This window comes from Diaporthe citri (genome assembly GCF_014595645.1).
Source record: "Diaporthe citri strain NFHF-8-4 chromosome Unknown scaffold_6, whole genome shotgun sequence".
NCBI classification, from domain to species: Eukaryota; Fungi; Ascomycota; class Sordariomycetes; order Diaporthales; family Diaporthaceae; genus Diaporthe; species Diaporthe citri.
In genome coordinates, this window is record NW_025064851.1 from 1,346,792 (window position 1) to 1,368,449 (window position 21,658).

At 57.8% G+C, this 21,658-nt stretch overlaps 11 protein-coding genes across 11 annotated transcripts; 5 read left to right on the plus strand and 6 right to left on the minus strand.

Annotated features, from left to right (window-relative positions):
* Positions 1 to 712: 712 nt before the first annotated feature.
* Positions 713 to 2,468, plus strand: INS49_012388 (uncharacterized protein; the record flags this gene model as incomplete). The annotated part of the gene is made up of 4 exons (XM_043173092.1): positions 713 to 1,357; positions 1,429 to 1,697; positions 1,756 to 2,122; positions 2,205 to 2,468. 4 exons carry the CDS (start codon positions 713 to 715, stop codon positions 2,466 to 2,468), a joined length of 1,545 nt encoding a protein of 514 aa, XP_043022389.1.
* Positions 2,469 to 3,225: 757 nt separating this feature from the next.
* On the minus strand, positions 3,226 to 5,454 carry INS49_012389 (uncharacterized protein; the record flags this gene model as incomplete). The annotated part of the gene is made up of 6 exons (XM_043173093.1): positions 3,226 to 3,489; positions 3,639 to 4,986; positions 5,046 to 5,168; positions 5,221 to 5,230; positions 5,301 to 5,319; positions 5,407 to 5,454. 6 exons carry the CDS (start codon positions 5,452 to 5,454, stop codon positions 3,226 to 3,228), a joined length of 1,812 nt encoding a protein of 603 aa, XP_043022390.1.
* Positions 5,455 to 6,227: 773 nt separating this feature from the next.
* Positions 6,228 to 6,624, plus strand: INS49_012390 (uncharacterized protein; the record flags this gene model as incomplete). The annotated part of the gene is made up of 2 exons (XM_043173094.1): positions 6,228 to 6,271; positions 6,327 to 6,624. The coding sequence occupies 2 exons, from the start codon at positions 6,228 to 6,230 to the stop codon at positions 6,622 to 6,624; spliced, it is 342 nt and encodes a 113-aa protein (XP_043022391.1).
* Positions 6,625 to 7,591: 967 nt separating this feature from the next.
* Positions 7,592 to 9,579, plus strand: INS49_012391 (uncharacterized protein; the record flags this gene model as incomplete). The annotated part of the gene is made up of 4 exons (XM_043173095.1): positions 7,592 to 7,761; positions 8,008 to 8,048; positions 8,104 to 8,267; positions 8,335 to 9,579. 4 exons carry the CDS (start codon positions 7,592 to 7,594, stop codon positions 9,577 to 9,579), a joined length of 1,620 nt encoding a protein of 539 aa, XP_043022392.1.
* Positions 9,580 to 10,355: 776 nt separating this feature from the next.
* INS49_012392 (uncharacterized protein) lies at positions 10,356 to 11,367 on the minus strand (the record flags this gene model as incomplete). The annotated part of the gene is made up of 3 exons (XM_043173096.1): positions 10,356 to 10,360; positions 10,415 to 10,768; positions 10,800 to 11,367. The coding sequence occupies 3 exons, from the start codon at positions 11,365 to 11,367 to the stop codon at positions 10,356 to 10,358; spliced, it is 927 nt and encodes a 308-aa protein (XP_043022393.1).
* Positions 11,368 to 12,009: 642 nt separating this feature from the next.
* Positions 12,010 to 13,043, plus strand: INS49_012393 (uncharacterized protein; the record flags this gene model as incomplete). Its single annotated transcript, XM_043173097.1, has 2 exons — positions 12,010 to 12,630; positions 12,711 to 13,043. The coding sequence occupies 2 exons, from the start codon at positions 12,010 to 12,012 to the stop codon at positions 13,041 to 13,043; spliced, it is 954 nt and encodes a 317-aa protein (XP_043022394.1).
* A 236-nt stretch (positions 13,044 to 13,279) lies between these two features.
* INS49_012394 (uncharacterized protein) lies at positions 13,280 to 14,773 on the minus strand (the record flags this gene model as incomplete). Its single annotated transcript, XM_043173098.1, has 1 exon — positions 13,280 to 14,773. One exon carries the CDS (start codon positions 14,771 to 14,773, stop codon positions 13,280 to 13,282), a length of 1,494 nt encoding a protein of 497 aa, XP_043022395.1.
* Positions 14,774 to 15,263: 490 nt separating this feature from the next.
* INS49_012395 (uncharacterized protein) lies at positions 15,264 to 16,429 on the minus strand (the record flags this gene model as incomplete). Its single annotated transcript, XM_043173099.1, has 5 exons — positions 15,264 to 15,342; positions 15,423 to 15,524; positions 15,597 to 15,631; positions 15,735 to 16,097; positions 16,340 to 16,429. The coding sequence occupies 5 exons, from the start codon at positions 16,427 to 16,429 to the stop codon at positions 15,264 to 15,266; spliced, it is 669 nt and encodes a 222-aa protein (XP_043022396.1).
* Positions 16,430 to 16,852: 423 nt separating this feature from the next.
* Positions 16,853 to 18,773, minus strand: INS49_012396 (uncharacterized protein; the record flags this gene model as incomplete). Its single annotated transcript, XM_043173100.1, has 6 exons — positions 16,853 to 17,308; positions 17,380 to 17,443; positions 17,583 to 17,721; positions 17,790 to 18,009; positions 18,095 to 18,220; positions 18,762 to 18,773. 6 exons carry the CDS (start codon positions 18,771 to 18,773, stop codon positions 16,853 to 16,855), a joined length of 1,017 nt encoding a protein of 338 aa, XP_043022397.1.
* Positions 18,774 to 19,630: 857 nt separating this feature from the next.
* Positions 19,631 to 20,066, plus strand: INS49_012397 (uncharacterized protein; the record flags this gene model as incomplete). Its single annotated transcript, XM_043173101.1, has 2 exons — positions 19,631 to 19,865; positions 19,963 to 20,066. The coding sequence occupies 2 exons, from the start codon at positions 19,631 to 19,633 to the stop codon at positions 20,064 to 20,066; spliced, it is 339 nt and encodes a 112-aa protein (XP_043022398.1).
* A 1,014-nt stretch (positions 20,067 to 21,080) lies between these two features.
* Positions 21,081 to 21,551, minus strand: INS49_012398 (uncharacterized protein; the record flags this gene model as incomplete). The annotated part of the gene is made up of 1 exon (XM_043173102.1): positions 21,081 to 21,551. The coding sequence occupies one exon, from the start codon at positions 21,549 to 21,551 to the stop codon at positions 21,081 to 21,083; it is 471 nt and encodes a 156-aa protein (XP_043022399.1).
* Positions 21,552 to 21,658: the final 107 nt, after the last annotated feature.

The window sequence follows — 21,658 nt, forward strand, 5'->3', positions numbered from 1 at the left end:
GCATTCGTTTCGCTTTTCAGCAGGGCAGCTGGCCTAGGCAGACCGGCTAGGATAGGAGCGGTTACAACCCGGGATGGCGATGTCCGCCCCACCGGCTGTGTTGTGTTGTGTATACTGGAATCTAGGCTAGGGGGTGAGAATTCAATTGGAAATGGAATGGGAACGAGACCTGACAACGAGACTCGGAAAACAGCATGTTGCGTGCTTCGTAGGTGTGTCCCGTGATGAACGAGGTGCATCGCTGTTGAATGGTACCCGGAAGTCTGACGTGCCTGGGTCCACTGGTGGCCCCACCTGAGCTTCCCACAGCTTGCTCCCTTGCCTAGCTGCCCGGGCCCACCCGCCAATTAGAACGCGTCCGCCCAGGCCTGGCAAGCTGCTTTCGCGTCACAAGCTTCAGGGTCCCCCGACGCATTAGACCACCGCCCCAACCCGCCATTACATTACCGTTGCCTGCTCTGCGCAAACTCAGATCTCCAGATATTCCCCCTCCCATCCTGACCTTTCCGTTACTTATCCATCTCAATTGGCTTTGCGAGATTGAAGCCGTTTTACTTGTCAACCATTGAGTGAGCTTCTCGCGACAGTCGTGCGCTTCTCCAACCCTCTTGGCCCACTGACAACGCGGGCGCATCGAGTCCCCAGCCCAGCCCTGCACTTTACACGTCGCACGCACGCGCAGCGACAAACAACCCGCCCTCCATCCCACACCATGGCCGACGAAGCTGCCACCACCCCGCGGTCCGTCGCCGACCCGGGCACGGCGACACCAACCCTGGCGCCAGGCACCGCGACAGGCACTGCCACGCCGCAGTCCGCCATCTCGATCCCACTGACGGCCGAGCAGCGTACCCTGAGCCTCAAGGTCTCGCTCGCCGACCTTACCGCGCGCGCCTCGGGCCTGTACGCCCAGAAGAAATTCGACGAGGCCGCCGAGGTCTACGCGCAGGCCGCCGAGATGCAGGCCGAGATGAACGGCGAGATGTCGCCCGAGAACGCAGAGATCCTGTTCCTGTACGGGCGCAGCCTGTTCAAGGTCGGCCAGGGAAAGAGCGACGTCCTCGGCGGCAAGGCCCCCGCGACCGAGGGCGGCAAGCCCAAGCAGCAGCAGAAGAAGGCCCCCAAGAAGGCCAACGGCGCGCCCAAGTCCGAGCCGGCAGCCGAGGCAGCAGCGGCGGCGACCGCGGAGGAGAAGATCGAGACCCCGGAGGCGGATAGGGTCGCCCAGGAGGCGGTCAAGATAATCGCGGACGACACGAGTGCCGGCCAGGCGGAGAAGAAGGAGGTCGAGGCCAAGAAGCCCCTGTTCCAGTTCACGGGCGACGAGAACTGGGTCGACTCGGACGAGGAGGACGACGTCAGTGACAATTTCCAGCTTTTGTTGCCGACCTCACCTTGTGCGCACGCGCTGACTTGTGACCCCAACAGGCCGGTGCAGAAGGAGAGGGCGACGAGGAGGAAGAAGATGACGATCTTGCCACAGCCTTTGAGATTCTCGACCTGGCTCGCGTGCTGCTGAAGAAGCGGTTGGAGGAGAAACAACTCGCGGCAGAGGCCACAGAAGGCAAAGGTAAAGAGAAGGCCGAGAATGGCGACGACGATAACGACGACGGCCAAGATGTTGGCCTCAGACATATCAACGAGCGCCTAGCGGACACGCATGATATCCTAGCAGAGATCTCCCTCGAGAACGAACGGTACGCTACTGCCCACGGCCACTCGTCAACATGGGAGGCGGTGCTAACTGCGTCTCAGGTACCCTAACGCGATCGCCGACGCCCGGGAGTCCCTCAAGTACAAGCAGCAGCTGTACGGCGAGGACTCGGAGATCATCGCCGAGGCGCACTTCAAGCTCTCGCTGGCGCTCGAGTTCGCGTCCGTCACGGCCCAGGCGGACGAGGAGGGCACCGGCGACACTGCGGCGGCCGCCCCACCGCGCGAGGTCAACCAGGAGCTACGCGACGAGGCGGCCAAGGAGCTCGAGGCGGCCATCGAGAGCACCAAGCTCAAGCTGCAGAACAAGGAGGTCGAGCTCGCGACGCTGCACTCGCCCGAGGACAACGACATCTCGCGGAAGCAGATCACCGAGACCAAGGAGATCATCGCCGACATGGAGCAGAGGGTGAGCCCTAGAACCCTCTTGTTCATTTTCCGCATCCTTTCCCGTCGTGAACCCGTACTGACAAAGTCTCCCCGCAACACAGCTGGTCGACCTGCGCGGCCCGCCCATCGACATGAAGGCCGCCCTCGGCGTCGACCCCATGGGCGGCATCCTCGGCGCGGCGCTGGGCGAGTCGTCCACCGAGACCGAGGCGCGCATCGAGGAGGCCAAGAAGACGGCCACGGACCTGACGGGTCTCGTGCGCAAGAAGGACAAGCGCAAGGCCGAGGGTGGTGCCGAGGGGCAGGAGGGCGAGGAGGAGCCGAGCAAGAAGGCCCGCACGGAGGAGGAGACCGCCACCTCGTGATGCGTCAGTACCAACCTGAGAAATGTCTGGCTTTTCCTCCCGTTGCAGAACTGGAGAGACCCGCGGGAGAGGCCAGAAGAAGAAGGGTGGAATGTTGGTATCTCTGGAGGAGGTAAAACGTCCCTATTTCGGGCATCGTATTCATCCACAACTACTACTGCTGTGATGTCCTCGGCGCGCTTGCTTGGAGACATCAAATTTTCCCTACTGTCTTGACATCTCTGTACCATACATAGCACACACACCACTGGCTAGGAAGAGGGAGGGCTTTGGTGGTAAGAAACAATATTGCGGGCAGCTACATTAAGCCGGCGTCACAGAGGCAAAGCCGAAAAGGAGGGCCGATTGCTGAGACCTCCAAACGAATTGCTTGGATTAATTTTTCCAAACTGTCCTGAGTAGCAGCAGTGATATTTCCTTCGAAAAAGCACTTCGATTTCATCCGTGTGGTATATCCTGCGGCCCCCAAACATTGAGAAGCCAGGGGGGGCACGACAGGCGCATTGTGCCTAACATGTGTGGTTTGGTAGCCAATTTGATTCTTGAAATTACGATTGGTATTTCACCTGGTCTAATGCGACCGCCGCCGGAACCAAGTACTCCTCCGTATAATGCAACCCGCTTTTTGTTCCACGCAATTTTTCTTTTCCTTGCTGCCGTCCACAACGCTCCTTTGCCCCTCTCTCTCCTTCTTCCCTTCATCCCTGAACACCCCTTCCATACACTTACACTACCGGTGATAGCTACACGCATTTTCTCACAGCTGCAATCCCTGGTTCTGGTTCCGACTGGAGGACGGCCCGCCCCTCAGGTGCGCGGCGGAGCCCTTGAACAGGCTCTGCCAGATGTACGCCTCGCTGAGGAGCAGCTCGATGTCCTTCTCGGTCCACTCGCGCGTCGGCAGCGACTGCAGGAACATCATGATCTCCTGGAAGTCCATCTTGACGAGCTTGTCGGACCACTTGACCAGGAACGCGGCGCAGACGTATAAGTGGAACTCGGAGAAGCCGTTCTCCTCGGCCTGCGGGGTGATTCGGCGTCAGCAACTGGTGTTTTTTTTTTTTTTTTTTTTTTTTTTTTTTTTTTTTTTTGGAGAGAGAGAGAGAGGATGAAGGGGAAGAAAACGGAGAAGAGTGAAAGAATGAGAAAAGGGGCAGGGGAGAGACTGACCAGGTATGTGTCCCACATCCTGATGGTATTCTTGACGCTGACCTCCCTCATCAGGAGGCAGTTCATCCACCGGAAGCTGAACTGGATGAACTCGACGTGCTCCCTCTCCAGGTGCCGGGCCAGCCCGGCGTCGATCCTCGCCGTGAGGTCCTGCAGCGCCCGGACCTGCCGCTGTATGCCCGGCTGCGCGACGATGTAGTGGTCCTGTATGCCGTCGAGCAGCTTAGTCAGGCACCAGAAGGAGTCGGCCTCGACGGCGTCCAGGACCGCCTTGGGCAGCTGGCCCGGGTCCATGCCGCGCTCGATGTCCGGGTCCGTGATGTACACGCCCAGGAAGGTCTGCCAGAAGGGCGTGACGAGGTCGTTGATGCCCTGGACGTAGCCGCTCGCCGGGTGCCGCACCGCCCAGACGTAGAGGATCCGCTCCAGCGACCGCTGCGTGGCCTCGTAGCCGTAGAGCTCGATGTGCGGGTTCGTCCGCGGCACGTCGATGCTGATCTGGTGCCATACGGCCTCGTCCAGGCCCCGCGATCCTCCACCACCCCCTCCGCCTCCGGATCCCTTCCCTGCCGTGGCGCCGGTGCTGCCCGTGCCCTTTTCGAAGGACTGCTTCACCCCGTCTAGGTACTCCTTGCGCTTCCGTTCCAGGGTCGCTACCCGCCGCTCGCTGCTCGTTGGCAGGTACGAGAGGAGGAGCTGCCACGTCATGGCCCTGACCTCCTCCGGCACGCCTGACCATGCTGCTGCCCGCAAGTCTGGGAGGACCACGCTGGAAGCCTGGAGGATCTTCTTGAACTTGTTTATCCTGGATATCCTGGAGTTTATGGCGTCGATTTCCCTGGGGGATGCGTTTGGTGGTATGGCGGGGTGGTTTATGAGGTGGAGCGCATTAGCTGGGTCTTTGAGGATCTCCTTGTACTGCGGCCTGAGGATCTTGCCCTCGCTCTTCTTGGCCACCGGGTAGGATGGTGTTGGTCTCTCGATTGCGATGTCGGCGCTATTGGAGAAGCGCCTGGAGTGGAAGCCACCGCTGTAGCTATCTATATCTGAGGGCTGGTTGCTGGCATTGGCTCTCGTCTGGGCGTCCTGCATTCGTTTTGTCCTCCTCTTCATGTTGGATAGGCTGGGCAGGCCGAAGTCGTCCCCGTCATCATCGTCATAGTCGTATATCTCGCCGGCATCGTCTGCGTTCCAGTCGTCATTTGTGGTGGAGAGGAAGTTCATGTAGCTTTTGAAGGGGGGAGACGTCGGACGTTGTGTGTTTCGTTGTTGCGGTGGTGAGACTGGCTTGTTGGAGTGTGAAGATGTTGGTGGAGTTCGAGGCCGCGTTGCTGAGCTGGATAGGTTTCTGAGAGCGGAACAAAGGTCAGCACCCGTGATGAGCTTGGTAGACGAGGTTGGTCTAACAGTGAGTCGAGTTTGAGCATGTCAGCATGGGAGTATGCTGCCCCAACAACCAGGCTGGATTCACGAGTCGTCTTCTTGGGCCCGTTTGCCGGCGTCGGATTGCGCCAGAATGGAGAGGCAGACCTGCTTGCGGATCAGCGCCGAGTTGCCAATGCTTCTCGAGACCAACTCTTACTCGGATCTGTCTACGGTGGAGCAAGGCCAGACTGTCAATCTCTATAGTGTCAGGGTGGAATAGCGCATGTGAAGACATACCAACTTGGACCATCTCCTGCTACACGCAGCACACCACCAGTCAGTTTCGGAGCCGAGTCGCAAGCCTGTCGCACCGGGCAGAGGCAGAGGGAGAGGGAGGACCTACCTGTGGCGGCGGCTTCTTGCCACTCCCTGAGGAGGAAGAGGAGAACATTTCGGGTGCAGACGACAGTGATCAGGAGGAACAAGGAACGCTGTGCTACACAATCCAACTCATGGTCGCTGTTGGTTCGTAGTCTAGATCGTGCATCCTTCCAATGTAGCAGACTGCCTCGAGATACCCACATCCGCCCGCAGCGCTGCGACTGCTCCAACGCCCGCTTGCTCGAGCTCGGTTTCGCCGTTGGCTGCTAAGAGCCCACTTGCTGAAGCCCGGCCCCTGATGGACTGACCAGGAATGACCAGGACCCCCGCCATCCAATGCCAGCCAGCCTGGCCGGCCTGGGGAGCTAGGTCCCTGGGCAGGCACCTACTGCGCCTAGGCAATTACCTAGGTAATCAATTCTCCGGCCACAGCTGCTGTCGGGACCCTTCAGGCTACCTGGGTACCTGCCTAGACTCCCTGACTCCTCAACACTCAGGCAGAACCACGCTAGCATTCCAATCCACGCACGGGCCAGCCGGGGGCCTTTATCGATAACCCGCCCTCAACCTAGCCCAGCTTTCTCCCAGTTCGCCCCGTTGCAATCGACTCAAACCTCAACCGCAATCAAATCGAATTTCCTGCTCCCCTTCCCCAACCTTGCCGATCACGACACAAACGACAGTACCGTGTCGCGTCGCCTGTTTTTGCTTGCCGACAGCCAAGGTTTCACTTGTTCATCCAGTCATTCTCTCCCTTCTTACAACCACACTGTTGATTTTGACACTCCCTTCCCTTCCTTATCTCTCCCTCCCCGTTGGTAACTCACCCAGCAGTCATTCACAATGACGGAGCCTGAGAACTTCGAGGACGATCTCTTCGACGACCTGTACGCATCGCCTGATTAGTCCTCCCTGGCAAGCCGTTGCTAATCGCCTGACCAGCTATAATGACGAAGCGCCCGCGCCACCCGCTGCCGCTCCAGAGCCCGTCGCTCCCAAAGCCGAGCCTGCTCCTGCCCCAGGCAAACCTGAGGATGACCAGAGCGGAGGTCACCATGGAGCAGACCCAGCCTTTGGCGAGGACTCACACATGAACGGTGCCGAGGAATACGAGGAGGACGATGACGATGTCGACTTCAACCTCGGCAACGGCGATACACACGCTCCTGATACCCCATCCTACAGTCAGGCGCCGGCAGCAACGACGCACAAGAACCCCAATGCCAAGGAGGACGGGTAAGTCAGATTTTCTTTGCCTTCCCTATCACCATATGTTCTGCGCTTGTATTATGGCTTCATCGCCATGTCTGTCGTTTTGGCGCTGCGGGCACGATGAGCAAGTCAGCGGTGGTCCACTGCTTCAAGATCATCACAAAATTGGGGCTACCCTGAAGCGGAGCATCTATAAAAGAGACTGGCCATGAGGTATGGAATCTTCGGAAGGAAGAAAAACATTCCGTATCAGATGCGCGCCACCCTGGTCATGTTTGCGGAGGTTGCTACAAACTCGTCAATCGGGAAGCGAGGGGACTCGTCGTGGCATGATTCAGCTTGGATTGGCCGGGCGTACAGCGTGGGAATGACCTGGAGTTGCTTGTCTCAATTGCGGCGTCTGCACTCTGGATGCCTCGGTGGCCGAGGTTGGCGCATGGGCGTCCAGCAACACGCAGGCATCTCAAGTGTTGCACCCTTCAACCTACAGAAGACATGGGTCAATGGCGCAGTGAAGACGTGCAGGCAGCCGAAGCATCGAAGGACAGGAGTCAAGGCGGGGCCCCACACTACCTGAGAAACAGCCGAAAAGCGCAACCGATGCGATAGATCAGATCACGGGCTCCAGTTGCCATGATCTCTGGGAGCTTCAAATAGCCTACAGAGAATTCTGTGGGCAGGGAAGACATGGACATTCCTCCCTCTTCTCCCAGGACTTGTAAAGAGATTTGGAAGCGGATAGCGCTCGAGCCAGTACCTAGCTTGACGATAGCAAGAGAGAGACAGAGAGACAGTCCGAACAAAGATCGCAAGAAGATTTCGACAATCTTTGCTGCTCCTGGCTTCCAATCATTCTGCGCTGCTCGCTTCTTTTCTCACTTGGACGTGAGAGCTTTGGGATGTACCCTACCAACCAGCAAGCAAGAAGCAGCCCGCCACTGAGCGACAACCTCAACTGATCATCGCTACACCTACTCAACAATCAGAAAGCAATCATGGCGACGGAAAATCTAGATTCAGCGGTGAAAGAAGAGGACTACTTGTCGTTTAAGGTTGAAGACGACGATGGCGACACTTTTGATGATGACTACTCCAACGACTCCCTTGCCCGCTTGGCCACGATATCGAACTGCATCGGTCTAGTAAGACATGAGGTGTACCAAAGGTGTGGGAAGCCCGGGAATGGCCACGGGAGCCAATGCAGCAAGCCGTACTCTCACCGCCGAGGCGTCGGGGCACTTGGGGCTGACTTGTTTGCTCTGGGAGGAATGACAAGGAAGCACTTTGCGTCCGCGGTGGCCGGCTGCATAGCAGTCAACACTGGACTTTTTCATGCGCTCACAAGCACTTACACATAGTCTCGCAAGCTCGTGCCTAAAAGATCAAACGTACTAACATGCGTGTTTTATAGAAAGATGTTCATCGGAGGGCTTAACTGGGAGACCACAGATGGTAAGCCACTCCACGCTTGAGTAGTGAAGAGTGCTTGCTGACTCTTGATCTCAAGAATCTCTTAGAGACTACTTCTCTCAGTTTGGCGAGGTCACCGAGTGCACCGTAATGAGAGATGGCGCTACAGGCCGGTCGCGAGGTTTCGGATTCCTCACCTTCAAGGATCCCAAGACGGTCAACGTCGTCATGGTGAAGGAGCACTACCTGGACGGAAAGATCGTGAGCATCAGCCTGTGTACCCACTGACGAAAGCCATCGAGTACTGACGAGCTGCCAACCACAAAAGATTGATCCCAAACGCGCCATACCTCGAGATGAACAGGAGAAGACGAGCAAGATCTTTGTCGGCGGTGTAAGCCAAGAGACCACGGACGCCGAGTTCAAGGACTACTTCGCACAATTCGGCCGCGTCGTCGATGCCACTCTTATGATGGACAAGGACACCGGCCGCCCCCGCGGCTTCGGTTTCGTCACTTTCGAGTCCGAAGCCGGCGTGGATGCTTGTCTTGCCACGGAGTTGGAGATCCACGGCAAGCCAATCGAGGTCAAGAAAGCCCAGCCCCGCGGCAACATGCGGGAGGAAGAGGAGGCGAAGGGCCGGGGCAACAACCGATTTGGCAACCGGGGCAGAGGCGCGGGAAACAACTTTGACGACAATTCGTCGCAGGGAGGAGCAATTGCCGGCGGAAACGGCGGCGGTAGCGCGGGTGGCCCCAGCGGCTCGGCAATGGCACAGCAGTGGGCTCGCATGCAGCAGATGTTCCAGATGTGGCAGCAACAGATGGCCATGAACCGCGGCATGGGCGGCATGAACCCCCAGGCGGCCATGATGCAGATGATGCAGATGCAACAGATGCAGCAGCAGATGATGATGCAGGCCCAGCAGCAGGGCGGCGCCGGCGCGGGGCGAGGCGGCCCGATGCCCAACATGGGCAACATGGGCAACATGGGCGGGGGCCAGATGAATCCGGCCATGATGCAGCAGATGATGAACCAGATGGGCGGCCAGGGAGGGCCCGGCGGCCCCCAGGGCGGCATGCAGCAACAACCAAACGTCCCCACCGGCCCCGGCGGAAACCAGAACCGGCCAGGATACAACGCCTACGAGCAGCAGATGTTCGAGCAGCAGAAGTACGACCAGCGCGGCGGCCGCCAGGGCAGCAACAGCAACATCAACCAGCAGCAGGGCTACGGCATGGGCGGCGGCGGGGCACCGACCTCGTGGGAGGGCATGTACGACGACGTGCCCCAGCCCAACGTGCCCAACCAGATGGGAGGCGGCAGCATGAGCCCCGTCTCCATGGGAGGAGGAAGCCACGGCGGTGGCGGCGGCGGCGGCGGTCGTGGCGGGGGTGGCTTCCGGGGCCGCGGCGGCTTCCACCACCAGAACCACCAGCAGCCGGCCGACCCTACCAAGGCGCCTCCGGCCAACGCGCCTACGGGGCCCAAGAACGCCGGAAGGCCTGGTGCGAACTACCGCGGAGGCGGAAGAGGTGGCGGTGCGAGGGGATTCCACCCTTATGGACGCTAGCAGCGCCAGTGGTTGTGATTTTTCCCTACGGAGTCTTTCCATCCTCGAAGAGCTTAAAGGGGAGTGGCGTTCTACTTGGGCGAGAGGTCTTTTTCTTCGCCCTCATCCTTGTCTCGATATGGCCGGACGGTATGATCACAGCACTCACCGCGAGCCAGCAACTAGGCGTCAGCATACGGTCGATTCCTCGAACAATGGTGTCGCCGCGAGGCAGTTTCTCCGTCATGGACGGCGCAGCGCGGTCAGCCGGCAACAAACGCGATCAAACCTGTACATTAGCAAGCAAGTCTCCTTCAAAATATCGGCGGCCGTCTGCGCCTCAGCCCTTGGGCGTTTATTTTTACCCCGAGGACGTCACATATTCGGTATGCAAGGGCAGTGTGTTTCATTATCTCCGGCTACGCAACGGGACGCGGGAGAGGCGGTGGTAACCTGAGCAGGCAAGCCTTAAAAAGGGCAGAGGGTGTGGCCTGCTGAGTTGTTTTCGTTGACTGGACAGTATTACCGTGAATCGAGGCTTGCGAACCCACAACCGTCCCATAAACTTGACTATGTGATGCCGCTTGTGACCAATTTCTCCGTATCCGATGGATTCCCTGCGACCTCCTGAGAAAGATTGGCCGTGTGGTAGCAGATGCGTGTAAAGAAGCAACAGTGCCTAGGTGGACTGGTGAATGCTCGCTTCACAGGCGACCAAAAAAGTCCTCTTGCGTACGTGGACTTTCTGGACGCTTTTTTCATAGAAAATCGGTGATAAAAGCATTTGTTGTCATTTTCTACTCTCACTAGCTTTGCTTCGAGCGTCGACTGATGCTTGTTTTCCATAGTGTCAAACCTTTCGATGCCATAATCTCGTAGACGGTGGCTACGACACCTTTGACATCGAGGTCGGAGCCCTCGGTATTGCTAAACTGCGACTGAATTGGATCGTACAAGAAAAGGCTTCGAGCGCGGCTGAAATTGAAAAGTTGAAGCGTATCCGTTGCAGGGTTGACGAGGAGGTTTCGAGGGGCTATGGCTCGGTGGACATTGCCGAAGTCCATGTTGAGGTGGGTGACAACGTCAATGAGTTGCTCGAGATACTTCTTTTTGAAAAGCCATGAGGGTTGCTTCTGCAGATCCTGCAACGTCTTAGATGAGACGAAAGCTGATGTGAAGCCAACGACAACTTCGACGTCGTTGCGATACCCTGGGACGTCTTGGTAATCCGTGAACCACACATTCAAAGGGCACGATGCTAGGGTGCCCTTCAGAGGTGAGCCTCAACCAGTAGTTGAGCTCGTCCCAATTCCTAAGGGCGCGGTAGTGGCGGAAGTCGTACTTGAACACGGCCCTTGATCCGGGCTCGGACCTGTACGTGACCAGGTCCACGCCAGGAGACAGCCTGTCGACCTCGACCAGATCAGCCCTCGAAACAACAATTTTGAGGTTTCTGTATGCCTCTGGAATCATTTCGACAGGGCAGTAAAGCGTCGTGAGAACTTCGTCGTCTCTTTCATCGGACGAGGCGGAAATGAAATCACCATCCATCGAGAAGTTGACGAGATAGACGTCGTCGTCAAGCCGGTCAACGAGCCCGGACAGACCTCGGAAGATAAGCTCCATCGCAGTGATGGCTTCGCAGCCACTGAAATCATCGCCCATTGTGACCTCTTCGCGGACGCGGATCGAAATGTGGCGTCGCTGGTCCCAGTCGATGCAGTACCATGTCGTTGGTCCATCGGGAAAGCTCAAGCCTCTTTCGGCACGGAAACGCTGGTAAGGCTGGCAGTCATCGAGGAAACCCATGATATGAGCCCAAGCTTTCGATGTAAAAGTGTCTTGAATATGTTGAGATAAAGTGGTGGCAAGATTCCCACCTGACATCAACTTCAGGGCATCATGGAATGACGCCGATTGAGATGGATGCAGCATGGGACCCCCCGACCCATTTTGCCTTCCATAAATCATAAAGCAAGAGGAATAGTCGAGCCTTGCGCTTTCCCTGAGCGTCGATGTTGCCTGGGACGTGGTCTCCTGGGGGGAAAGAGAGAGGCGGGGGTTTAGATCGAGTTGGCAGCACTCAGCGAACAGGTCTTTCTGCTCAAAGCAGTTGATTCAGTACAATGCTCCCAGCCCCGATGCAAACATACCTACAATGGATACAAATTCTAGTAATGCCAGACTTGAAAGAAATTGTATAATTTGACCAAGATCGAGAGCCAGCGTGGATAGGGAGCTGGGTAATCTACGGTTAGCCTCGTGCCCAGCCCAGACTGAGTGGGGGACTGTCAGCCGTTTACTTGGACCACTTCGGAGGGGCTTTCCTTCCTTAACTCGCTCTTATCACTCACCGGCAACTCAACAACCACCGGTAAAAGAAGGCGTATTATGAGACATTGAACCTAAGAGCATATACAATACTTCGATAGCATTTACATTACCTTCAAAATGACCGTGTCCTCGCATACCTCGGGCGGCCTGACCGCCAGCCAAGTCGACTCCTTCAACCGCAACGGCTACCTCATCATCGAGGACGCCCTCTCAGCGTCCACCGTGCAGTCCCTGCTGGACGAGACAAACTCCCTACTAACCAACCTCAGCCTCGCCGACCACCCAATGACCAAGTTCAGCACGGGTGGCGAGGACGGGCAGGACCACGTGGGCGACGACTACTTCCTGACGTCAGGCGACAAGATCCGCTTCTTCTTCGAGGAGGACGCCTTCGACCCCCAGGGAAAACTGACCAAGCCCAAGGAGAGGGCCATCAACAAGATCGGCCACTACCTGCACGCGCTCAGCCCGCCCTTCGCAAAGCTGCTGGGCGGGGACAAGGGCGCCGCCTCCGAGGCCGTCCCCGCCGAGATCGCGAGGTCGCTGGGCTTCGCCGACCCCAGGTGCCTGCAGAGCATGGTCATCTGCAAGCAGCCTGAGATCGGGGGCGCCGTCCCGCCGCACCAGGATAGCACCTTCCTGTACACGAACCCGCCGAGCGCCGTCGGGTTCTGGTACGCGCTTGAGGACGCGACGCTGGAGAATGGTTGTCTGAGCTTCCTGCCCGGCTCACACAAGGTAGGCCGGTCTCTTTTTTGGTCCTTACCTCTCTCCTCTTTCCTCTCAAGATGTCATGAACCATAGCTAACGCTCACAAGTGGGCTCCCATCTCAAAACGACTCGTCCGCAAGGCAGGAAATGCCGGAACAGAGATGGCCACTAACGAGGGGCCGAGATTCCCTCCTGGCGAGGAGTATGGCGAGAGGGCGGACACGCCGGCCAGGGATGAGGACTACATCCCTGGAGAGGTCAAGGCTGGGTCGCTGGTGCTCATCCACGGCAACATCCTCCACAAGAGCGAGAAGAACCTCAGCCAGAAGGGCAGGATTATCTACACTTTCCACATCATCGAGGGAGGGTCAGAAAGGCCGTACGACGAGAAGAACTGGCTGCAGCCACCGGCAGAGGGCTTCACGAAGCTGTACTCTTGATACTTACTGTCTACAATGGAATTGACTTCCTGACACCAATGTTGGATACTCTTAGCGATGTCCTATGCTATCTGGTTTTCGTGCCTTGCCGTCATCCCTCATTACAAGTAGGTGAAATTGCGCGCTGTTACGGGCTGAGGTCGATGGGGGTCCTCCCAACACAAGTACTCAGGCTGCTGAAGCGTTTTCATTTGTATTCTAGACAGTCTGGTAATTGTTACATCAACACAATTTCTCTACTGGATAAGAGGCTTCAGATCCGCGATCAAAGTCTCCATCTCATCAACAGTCCCAACAGGACCCCAGTCCTCCCTCGCCTTTGCTGCCCTGTCCTCACCCACCACGAACGTCTCAGGAAGTCCGTGTCCCTTCTCATCCCCTAGCATGATTCCTGCTACACCCCTGCCGGCCAATGCACATCGCGGCATGCCGTGACCCGTGAATCCGGATGCGATGTATAAGCCCTCGCCGCCGCCCAGTGACTCAGGTACAGCACCGATCCACGGCGCCTGGTCACGACTGTACGCCATGATGCCCGTCCACTCCATGGACGCCTCGAGTCCCTCCTCAGGGGTCTTATCACCCTTGCGGTCAAGGCTGAGCACAGGCTCAAGCTCGGTCCGCAGCCACGTCGCCACCCTCGGCTCGACCGTGTCGTCCCTCCACTCTCCGACAGCCATCCCCTTAGCAAGGTGCCGGCCGCCGCCGAGGATAAGCTCTCCTCTCGGGAGGGGCCGCTGGACCAGATACTCGTCCCTCGTGGTATCCTGCCCGTCCTCGCCCTCCACCTTCCCGAAGAAGACGTACGAGTAGTCCAGCCCAACACGCGGCTCAGGCGGCAGCAGCGCGCCGATCTGGCCCCTGACGGGGACGATCAAGTCCGAGAAGGCCGGGAGCAGCCGCGACGTATACCCATTCGTAGCAAGGAGGACCTTCTTCGCGGAGACCCTGCCCCGCGGCGTAGTAACAACCCACCTGCCGGACTGCGCGTCCCTGGAGACACCCGTGACGGGCGTGTTGGTCTGCAGGTTGAACGATGCCGGCCCGTGCTCGGCGAGCAGCCTCTCGAGCACGTGGCAGACGAGCTTGTACGGCCACATGGACGCCGCATGCTTCTGCACGATCGCGCCGGCCACCCCGGGGCGGTCCAGCCTGAGCTTCTCCAGCGTCAGCCCCCGCGCCCACTCCTCGCCCTCGGGCCCGTCCACCAGCCCCTTCCCGGCAGCCACCACGGCGATCTTGTCGGCAAAGTCGGGGACTTTCCTCCTCAGCGCGGGGATCGCCGCGGCGGCGGCGTCGAAGACGTCCGCGCTCAGCATGGCGTGCACGCCGTTGACGGGCCGGAAGTCGCACTCGACGCCCTCGTCCGCGACCAGGCCCCGCAGGAACTCGTACGTCTCGAGCTCGAAGCGCGCGACGTCCTCGCGGGCGCCGTACAGGAACGGCTGGCAGTGCCCGCCGTTGCGGCCCGTGGCGCCCCAGCAGGCCTCGCGGGCCTCGAGGACCAGGAGGGACTGCTGGCTCGCGGGCGACGCCGGCTCCTTGAGGAAGCGCGCCGCGAAGGAGCCCGTCATTCCCGTGCCGACGACGATTGTGTCGGCCTCGGCGGGCAGGTCCGGCGTGGACCGGTGGCCTAGGAGTTTCTTGGACGGGTCCTTGTGCCAGTATGAGTGCGTGCTGTTGGGCACGGGCAGGCCGGCCTGGCCCTCGACTACCTCGCGGAGGACCATGGTTTTGGAGTGGCAGGAAGACGCAAAGTAGGAGGCAGGATCGGGGATGTAGCAAGAGTAGCGTGCAATACGGATTAAGTTTGATGTCGAATAGAGCTGCCCGTTGCGTGATGGCCAACCGGCTTCGGACCGGGCCTGCTTTAAGCGGGGAATCGGCCGGCTGACGTCTTATCTGCGCCGGAACAGCCAATCCGCCCGGTGCTGCAGTGATTACTCTATACTGCATATTGGTGACACCGGATGCTTGAGGAGGCTCTAGGTCACATCTGTTATCATCTTGCATCAAATACGTTTTGGGCTTCGCGGAACAGCCTCCATCCCGAGGATCTTGAAATATGTGCGGGTATTTGCACCGTGGTTTCGACGAGAACATGTGATATGCAAGCTAATTTACAGTTCTCAGTCGAATAATCGATCGGCCAAGCATGCTTTGCAGCTCCGACAGGACCCCCTTTGACTTCCAACGCTCGAGGACACGAAATGCTCACTCTCATGATATCCGCTCCTTCTTATCCTCCTCCCATAACCTTGCAATGAGCTTCTCGGTCAAAAAGGGGCTCAAGCCCAGTCTGTAGAAGTTAGAACCTTGGTCAGTCATGGCTGGCCAGATTGCAGCAGGACAGAAAGAAACGGGACAGGTTCAACTCACATTCCCTCGTTCGTCACTATCCTGTAGGTCCCGCTGGCCTGGAAATTGCCCTCGATTTCCCCCTTGCTGTCGACCTGGACACTGCCAAAGATGTCCTCAGGCCTTAATGAACCTCGTGTTAGTCCACAAAAGCGCCCATTCTGAAGTGAGTGAGAAGAGTATGTGCCAGCTTACCATGCAATCCTCCCAAAATCTGGCGGGTTTCTCCTCTGTTCACACCAGAGTCAGCAGAGAACGTAGTAAACGGCTTCTGGCCACAATTATGAATGATGTGATTTAAACAATCAAGGCAAAGAAATAGACAAGACTCACATCACTCAAGTGCACCCACCCCCCAGCCCCTCCACCCCCAGCTCCTCCCTGGTCACTCGCGCCCCCGGCGCCGTCCGAGCCGCCCCTCCTCTTCCCCCGGCCCCTCATCATGCCGCCGCCGAGGTTGACCCCGCCGGGGCTCGCGAACGCCTGGGCCGCGGCCCGGAGGTCCGCGTCGAGGTGAGCGTGGGCGGCGAGCACCTCGTTGAGGATGCCCAGGAAGCGGCTATTCTCGCGGAACGACCCCGGCGTCGGCGGGAGCTTCGTCGTTGTGCCGACCGCCAGGCCCGGGTTGGGCGGCTCCGCGGGCAGGTAGGTCAGCAGGTAGGATGCCGAGGGCGACGCAGGGTTGGGGAAGACTTTCTGTGCGGGCGGGCCGGGTCAGCTTTGTCTCTATTATCCTCTTTATTATGTATGTTATGTTTGGTAAGGATTGGGTGGATTGATGGTGTGGTCTCCCCGAAAGACTACGAGACGAAGGAGGCAAGAGAACGTAACATAAGACAACATGAAGAACTAATGTGAGGTCGTTTCTGAGGCATCGTTTCTAGTCGCAGCCTGTGCAGCGAGGAGAATGTGAGATGGCAGGGAACCAGGGCACTTACAATGTCTGGATTGTTGGACAGCGTGGTAACGCTCCTGGTCACCACTGACCTGCGCAATTGGCTTGCGATCCGAAACCGTGAGGCCAGCATGTTGTTATGAGATTGAATGAGAGATCATCATGAAGCTCTCACCCACATGGAGCTATCAAAAAGGGTATGCTCATGCCGTCATTTATAAGTTGATTGCCGGGGTGCTGCGGCAGGCAAAATCCCTGCTTTGCGACGTCCGCCGCCGAGTCCAAGACGGGCGACTTTGAACCGCAACGACGACCGACAACGGGAGCTCTGGTCGGGACCTGCCCATGTCGGGAGCGGATGATGAGGGATCTGGTACTTCAATCACGAAATGGCAAGCAGGGCAGAATTGTTAAATGTCATGAGAACAGGACCACCAAAGAAACAATCAACCCGACTTGTTCGTGTTCAAGTTGCACATAAAATTCGTCTGCATTACTTCATGGCCTCTATGTAGCATCGAAAAGTTACTGTACAGCCAGCAGGCAAATGACCAACCTAAGCCCGCATCTTTCTTCTCTTTCCGATCTGGGCAGAGAAACCAGTCTTGATGGCGGCGACGGACCGACGGGATCCGCACGAGTTGCAGGTGACAAAAGACAGACGGTTCTCTCCCTTGCTCAGCTCCGTGTCCGGCGACCGGCACGTCTTGCACGACACGTACTCGATGATGTACTTCCGCAGCACGTTCTCCAGTTGCTTCGCCTGGAAACGACCCTTGATGACCAGACCTCCGGTACCTGCGGTCGAGCCACTCGTACCCAGTTCGGCGAACAGGAATGTGGTGACGTGCTCCTCGGATCGCTTCATACGCTTGCAAATCTCGGGAAGGTTGGCGAAGATGGTCTTCTTGTTGCCTTCACGCATGCATTGGGGCGGTGGGATCTTGTAGCTCTTGGCAGCTCCGGTGGCGTGGTCGGGGTTCTTCTCAGAGAGAAGGCTGAAAAATCGGCTCTGCGACGAACGTTAGTCACCATATGACATCCCCGAGAGAAGAGACAAGATCTTTCAGCAGCTAAACGTACCAGGAGGAGGTCGTATTTGATGGGTGTTGTCTCGTCGTGCGTCCAGATACCGGTTCCTTGCTTCCTGCGCAGAGCAAATTTGTCAGTACACGGAACCTTGCGCGTTGCACCACTGGCTGTGCTTTCTTGCGCCAGCCAGGATAGAACCAGAATGCACGGCACGAGTCCGTAGAGGCGTGAAGTGACAGCGGAGAAAGACTTACATGTCACCATCCTGGGTTTGCTCGTCAGCGGCTGCCTCGCCACCCTCTTTGTCGAGGTCCAGGGCAGCAAGCTTGGCCGCGAAGTCGTCATCGCCCTCCTTTGGTGCCTTCTTCTTCTTCTTCTTCTTGATTCCCAAGTCTGTTTCCGATAATGTCAGCCAAGTCGACCCCATAAAGTAATGCTGCATGCGCTGGTGATTTAAATACCAAGTCCACCGTCGCCTTCAGCAGCGGCGTCGTCTCCAGCCGGCTCCGCGTCGTCGGCGATCTTGACCGTCTTCTTCTTCTTCTTCTTCATCAGACCGAGGTCGAGTCCATCATCACCGGCCTCCCGGGGAGGGGTCTCGGTCTCGGCGGGGGCGGTAGCTGTGGAGGGATTAGTCGACGCGAGGGTCTCTGATAGTGGCTCGGTAGACGGACTGTGAGACTGTGCAGGATGTCAGCAAACAGATTTCTCGCTTTGGCTTGTGGCCGCATTGGCAGCGCAAAAGATGGGAGGGGTTGTGACTGACCAAGGCGGTGTCCTTCTCCTCGTTTGGAGCAGACATGATTTCGACGCTGCCGTCGGCACCGACGACGAGTTTCTCTTCAGTGAATGCGACGGATTTACGCGAGGATCTTCGCGAGTCGGACTGGTCCTGGGGTGGGAGTTTAGTGTGGGGACGTTTCGAGATTTCGGTGTGAGGCTGGCTCGATGATCAGAGTAATAGGGGAGGGCTAAGGGAGACTGGCTTGTCCTGCAAAGACACAGGCAAAGGGTAAGGTAGTCGGTTGAAAGACGACAGGTGTTGATGATGTGTGGAGCGAGTGAGTCAACTCTAATGGCCTGCTTTTTTTGGCGGGGCTAGGCAGGCGGGCGAGCAGGGGTGGCCAGGGCAGCCGGAACTGGAGTCTGGTCTGGCCTGGAGCAGGGGAGCTTTAGGGGCAAGCTGCACTGCGATGCGCGATGCGCGATGCGCTGCAAATGACTAGAGTGGGCACTTGTTCATTCCTCTCCGTCCGTTCAGAGCCTGGGCCTGGGCCTGAGACTGGGCTTCTTCCCTGAGGCAGGAAACGTGGGTTCGGGAAAAACTGCCTCGACTCGAGCAGTATGCAGTGCAAGGCATGGCAAAGATGCGGGCAAAGGATGGGGGAAAGGCCGTGTTCTCATCCGCTACCCGGACTAGCTGGCGGACATACCTCGTTCACCATCTTTTTGTTCCTTCGGCCGCAGTTGCAGTCGCCTCTTTTTGTGTATGACGGAAGGATGGACTTGGCTGGCTGGCTGGCTTGTTCAATCAGAACGTAAACCGGGCTGGTGGTCTTTTTCGTTGGTTGATTGATAGGCACGCTGCTCTTGTGCGTACGTATTGGGGGGTCCGGGTCTCCCTTTTGACTTCTTTTGTGGGTGTGTGTGCAGAGGCGAGTCTTCGATGAGTCGGATGCCGATGACTGAGGGGCACAACTATGAGTAGGATGAATGGAGTTCGGGGTACAGTAGTGTGCCTACTGTCGAACGGTTCCTCTCCCAATGACGAAATGCCCCAGCCGACAAGCACCCCTCAGAGTCACTCCAGCTCTGAGGACGAACCAGGCACAGTCAGCTGACTGACCTGTTGGGAAGCCTCAAGAGATCCCCTACAAGACGGGCGGGATGCTGAAACAGCACCCCTGCGCGCAGTTAGCTTGACCTACAAACGCCCAGCTTTAGAACCCGACCTCAGCACCTAGCTTGCTCTGTGGGCTGGCGAGCGAGACTGAGGACGGGTCGTGGTTCTCGGACGAACAGCCGCATGCTCTAGCCAAGCACTACTTCGATCCACTCCTTTGCGATCCCCGAACAACCGCCACCTCCTGCCATCCAACACCTGGCAGATCTATCCTAGATGTCACAACCCGCCAGGTAGCAACATAGTCCATCTAAACCGACCTGCCGGGTCACCGACCGCCCGCGACCGAGCTTCAAAATCCCCCGTCTACGTCACCAGCTCGCCCGCTCATCCACCCTTCCGCCCTTCTAGCATCCCGGATCCCCCACCGCATACCCTACCGTACACCTCGCAGCCAACATGTCCACGTCCGACTCGTACGTGATATCCGACATGGCCGCCTCAGAAAGCCACGACGAGGACCTCGACTCCCTGCCGTCGATATCCAGCGACCTGCTGAGCTCCGAGGCCAGCGAGAGCCCCAGCGACGCCCAGAAGGAGTGGGAGGAGAGCCTGGAGCAGATCCAGCTGCTGCTGACCATGGTCGTCGTGCCCTTCGCGGGCAAGTACCTGGGGAGGAAGTTTGCTTATTGGAGTGCGTTTTCACCCCGCCTCCCCTGTCTCCCTCCCCGCCCCGCGCGGATGAGAGGAAATAAACTATGCCTGCTTGCTAACAAGGGGAGACCGAACAGGCTGGGCACGGTACATGGAGTGGGCACACAACGTTGAGATACGATGGACGAACAAGAACGCGTGGGCGGCCACGGGTGCTGCCGAGGCGGCTGCCACGTTATGATGAGCTATGTGTTTGGCTTCTGATGATGCTTCCGAGAACGAGAGATGGTCACGGACGGGCCTTGGACCCCGTGGCTGCTGTGGATGGAGTCTAGGACGGGGGATGCCCATGCTGGGCGTGTACGACGTGTGGAAATCACTCGTGCCAGAGCGGACCAGCCGCGTGGTGAATATTTGACAACCCCAAGTCTTGACCGCATCGTCGAGCTGTGGTTGACCCACTGACTGGGTTGATCATATGGATATCTATGAGAGCACTGGCGCATCTCAGTGGAAGACTGGATAGGTGAATTTGGTTTCTGCTAAGACCCAAGAAACAAAACAGGGCATTTTGTGCCACAGTTGTCTATAGCTGCCGAGAGCAATGAAGACATATTCAACGCCAGAATGATGAGCCGTGGGATCGAAACGTTCATCTTCCTTGGCTTAACCGCAGCCGGACAGACACAGCAAACGAATCACTAGACAAAACATAGTGGGTACAAATGGATGTTTTGAGATGATCCTGTCCTTCGACATCCCATCGGTTCAGCAGGTCGTTGTCGTACTCGCGGACGAGGATTTCTCAATAGATGTTCGTGGCAGGCCTGATTGTTCTGTCGATTAAACTGCGGAACATGACCATAAGCATACACAGCTGAGATGGCACAATATACGCCCGGCTTGAACCTTGCAAGTCCATTACTATATTTCTCGGTATCTCTAATTCAATCAATCAGAAGCACATATCCAGTACTCGTTACACAGGTCCAAATTTTTGGTCGCACGGAGGCGCGAGGCCCGTATGACCTCTCCAGAGTTTTGCCCCGAACGCCGTCCAAGAACTCGTAGCTGCCCGTATGCGACCATTTCGGTGCCCAGCACTGCCGCCCATCCCTTCCGAGGATTGCTATAACCCATCCCGAGTTTTCCTATCCTTCCGTCCTATCCGTCCCATCGTATATAATCCGTGACCATCATAACCTTCATGACGATCGTACTCATTATACCGGCTCTAGGAAGCCGTCCAAACGACTTAGACCCTAACCTGTGCCATGTGAGGGCCGCCCGACCTGACTGAGCCGCCGCCCCTCCGGTAGCCCAGAAGGGCGAAAGCTAGGGAGGCGGCAAAGGTGCCGAAAAGGAACCACATGAAGACCGTGCTGGCCTGCAGCTCGCGGCACTTCTTCTCGTTGTCCTCCTTGCCGCAGTTGGGCACGCCCAGCAGCGCGGCCAACACGATGGCGTCAATGAGGGTGAATAGCACGACCAGGGCGTCTGTGGCCATCACGACGATGGGGACGGCGAGCGACTCCACAAAGGCGACGGCCAGCCCGTAGAGGGTCACTAGCCAGCCCAAGACGGTGACGAACATGGAGAAGTTGACGGCGGCGGCGGAGACGAAGGAGCCATTATTACTGGTCGCGATGACGTTCCCGAGGAGGGCGGTCAGGATGATGATCCAAAGGAGCTGCAGGCCTCGGATGGCTATCTGGATGATCTCCATGATGGCGGCTTTCGGGGGTGGGGCTGGTCTGTGTCTTCCGGGCGGAGATGCTTGGATGCTCAAGAAGTACAGTATGAGCTAGGTGTCCGGGTGGAGGTACGCGTGGG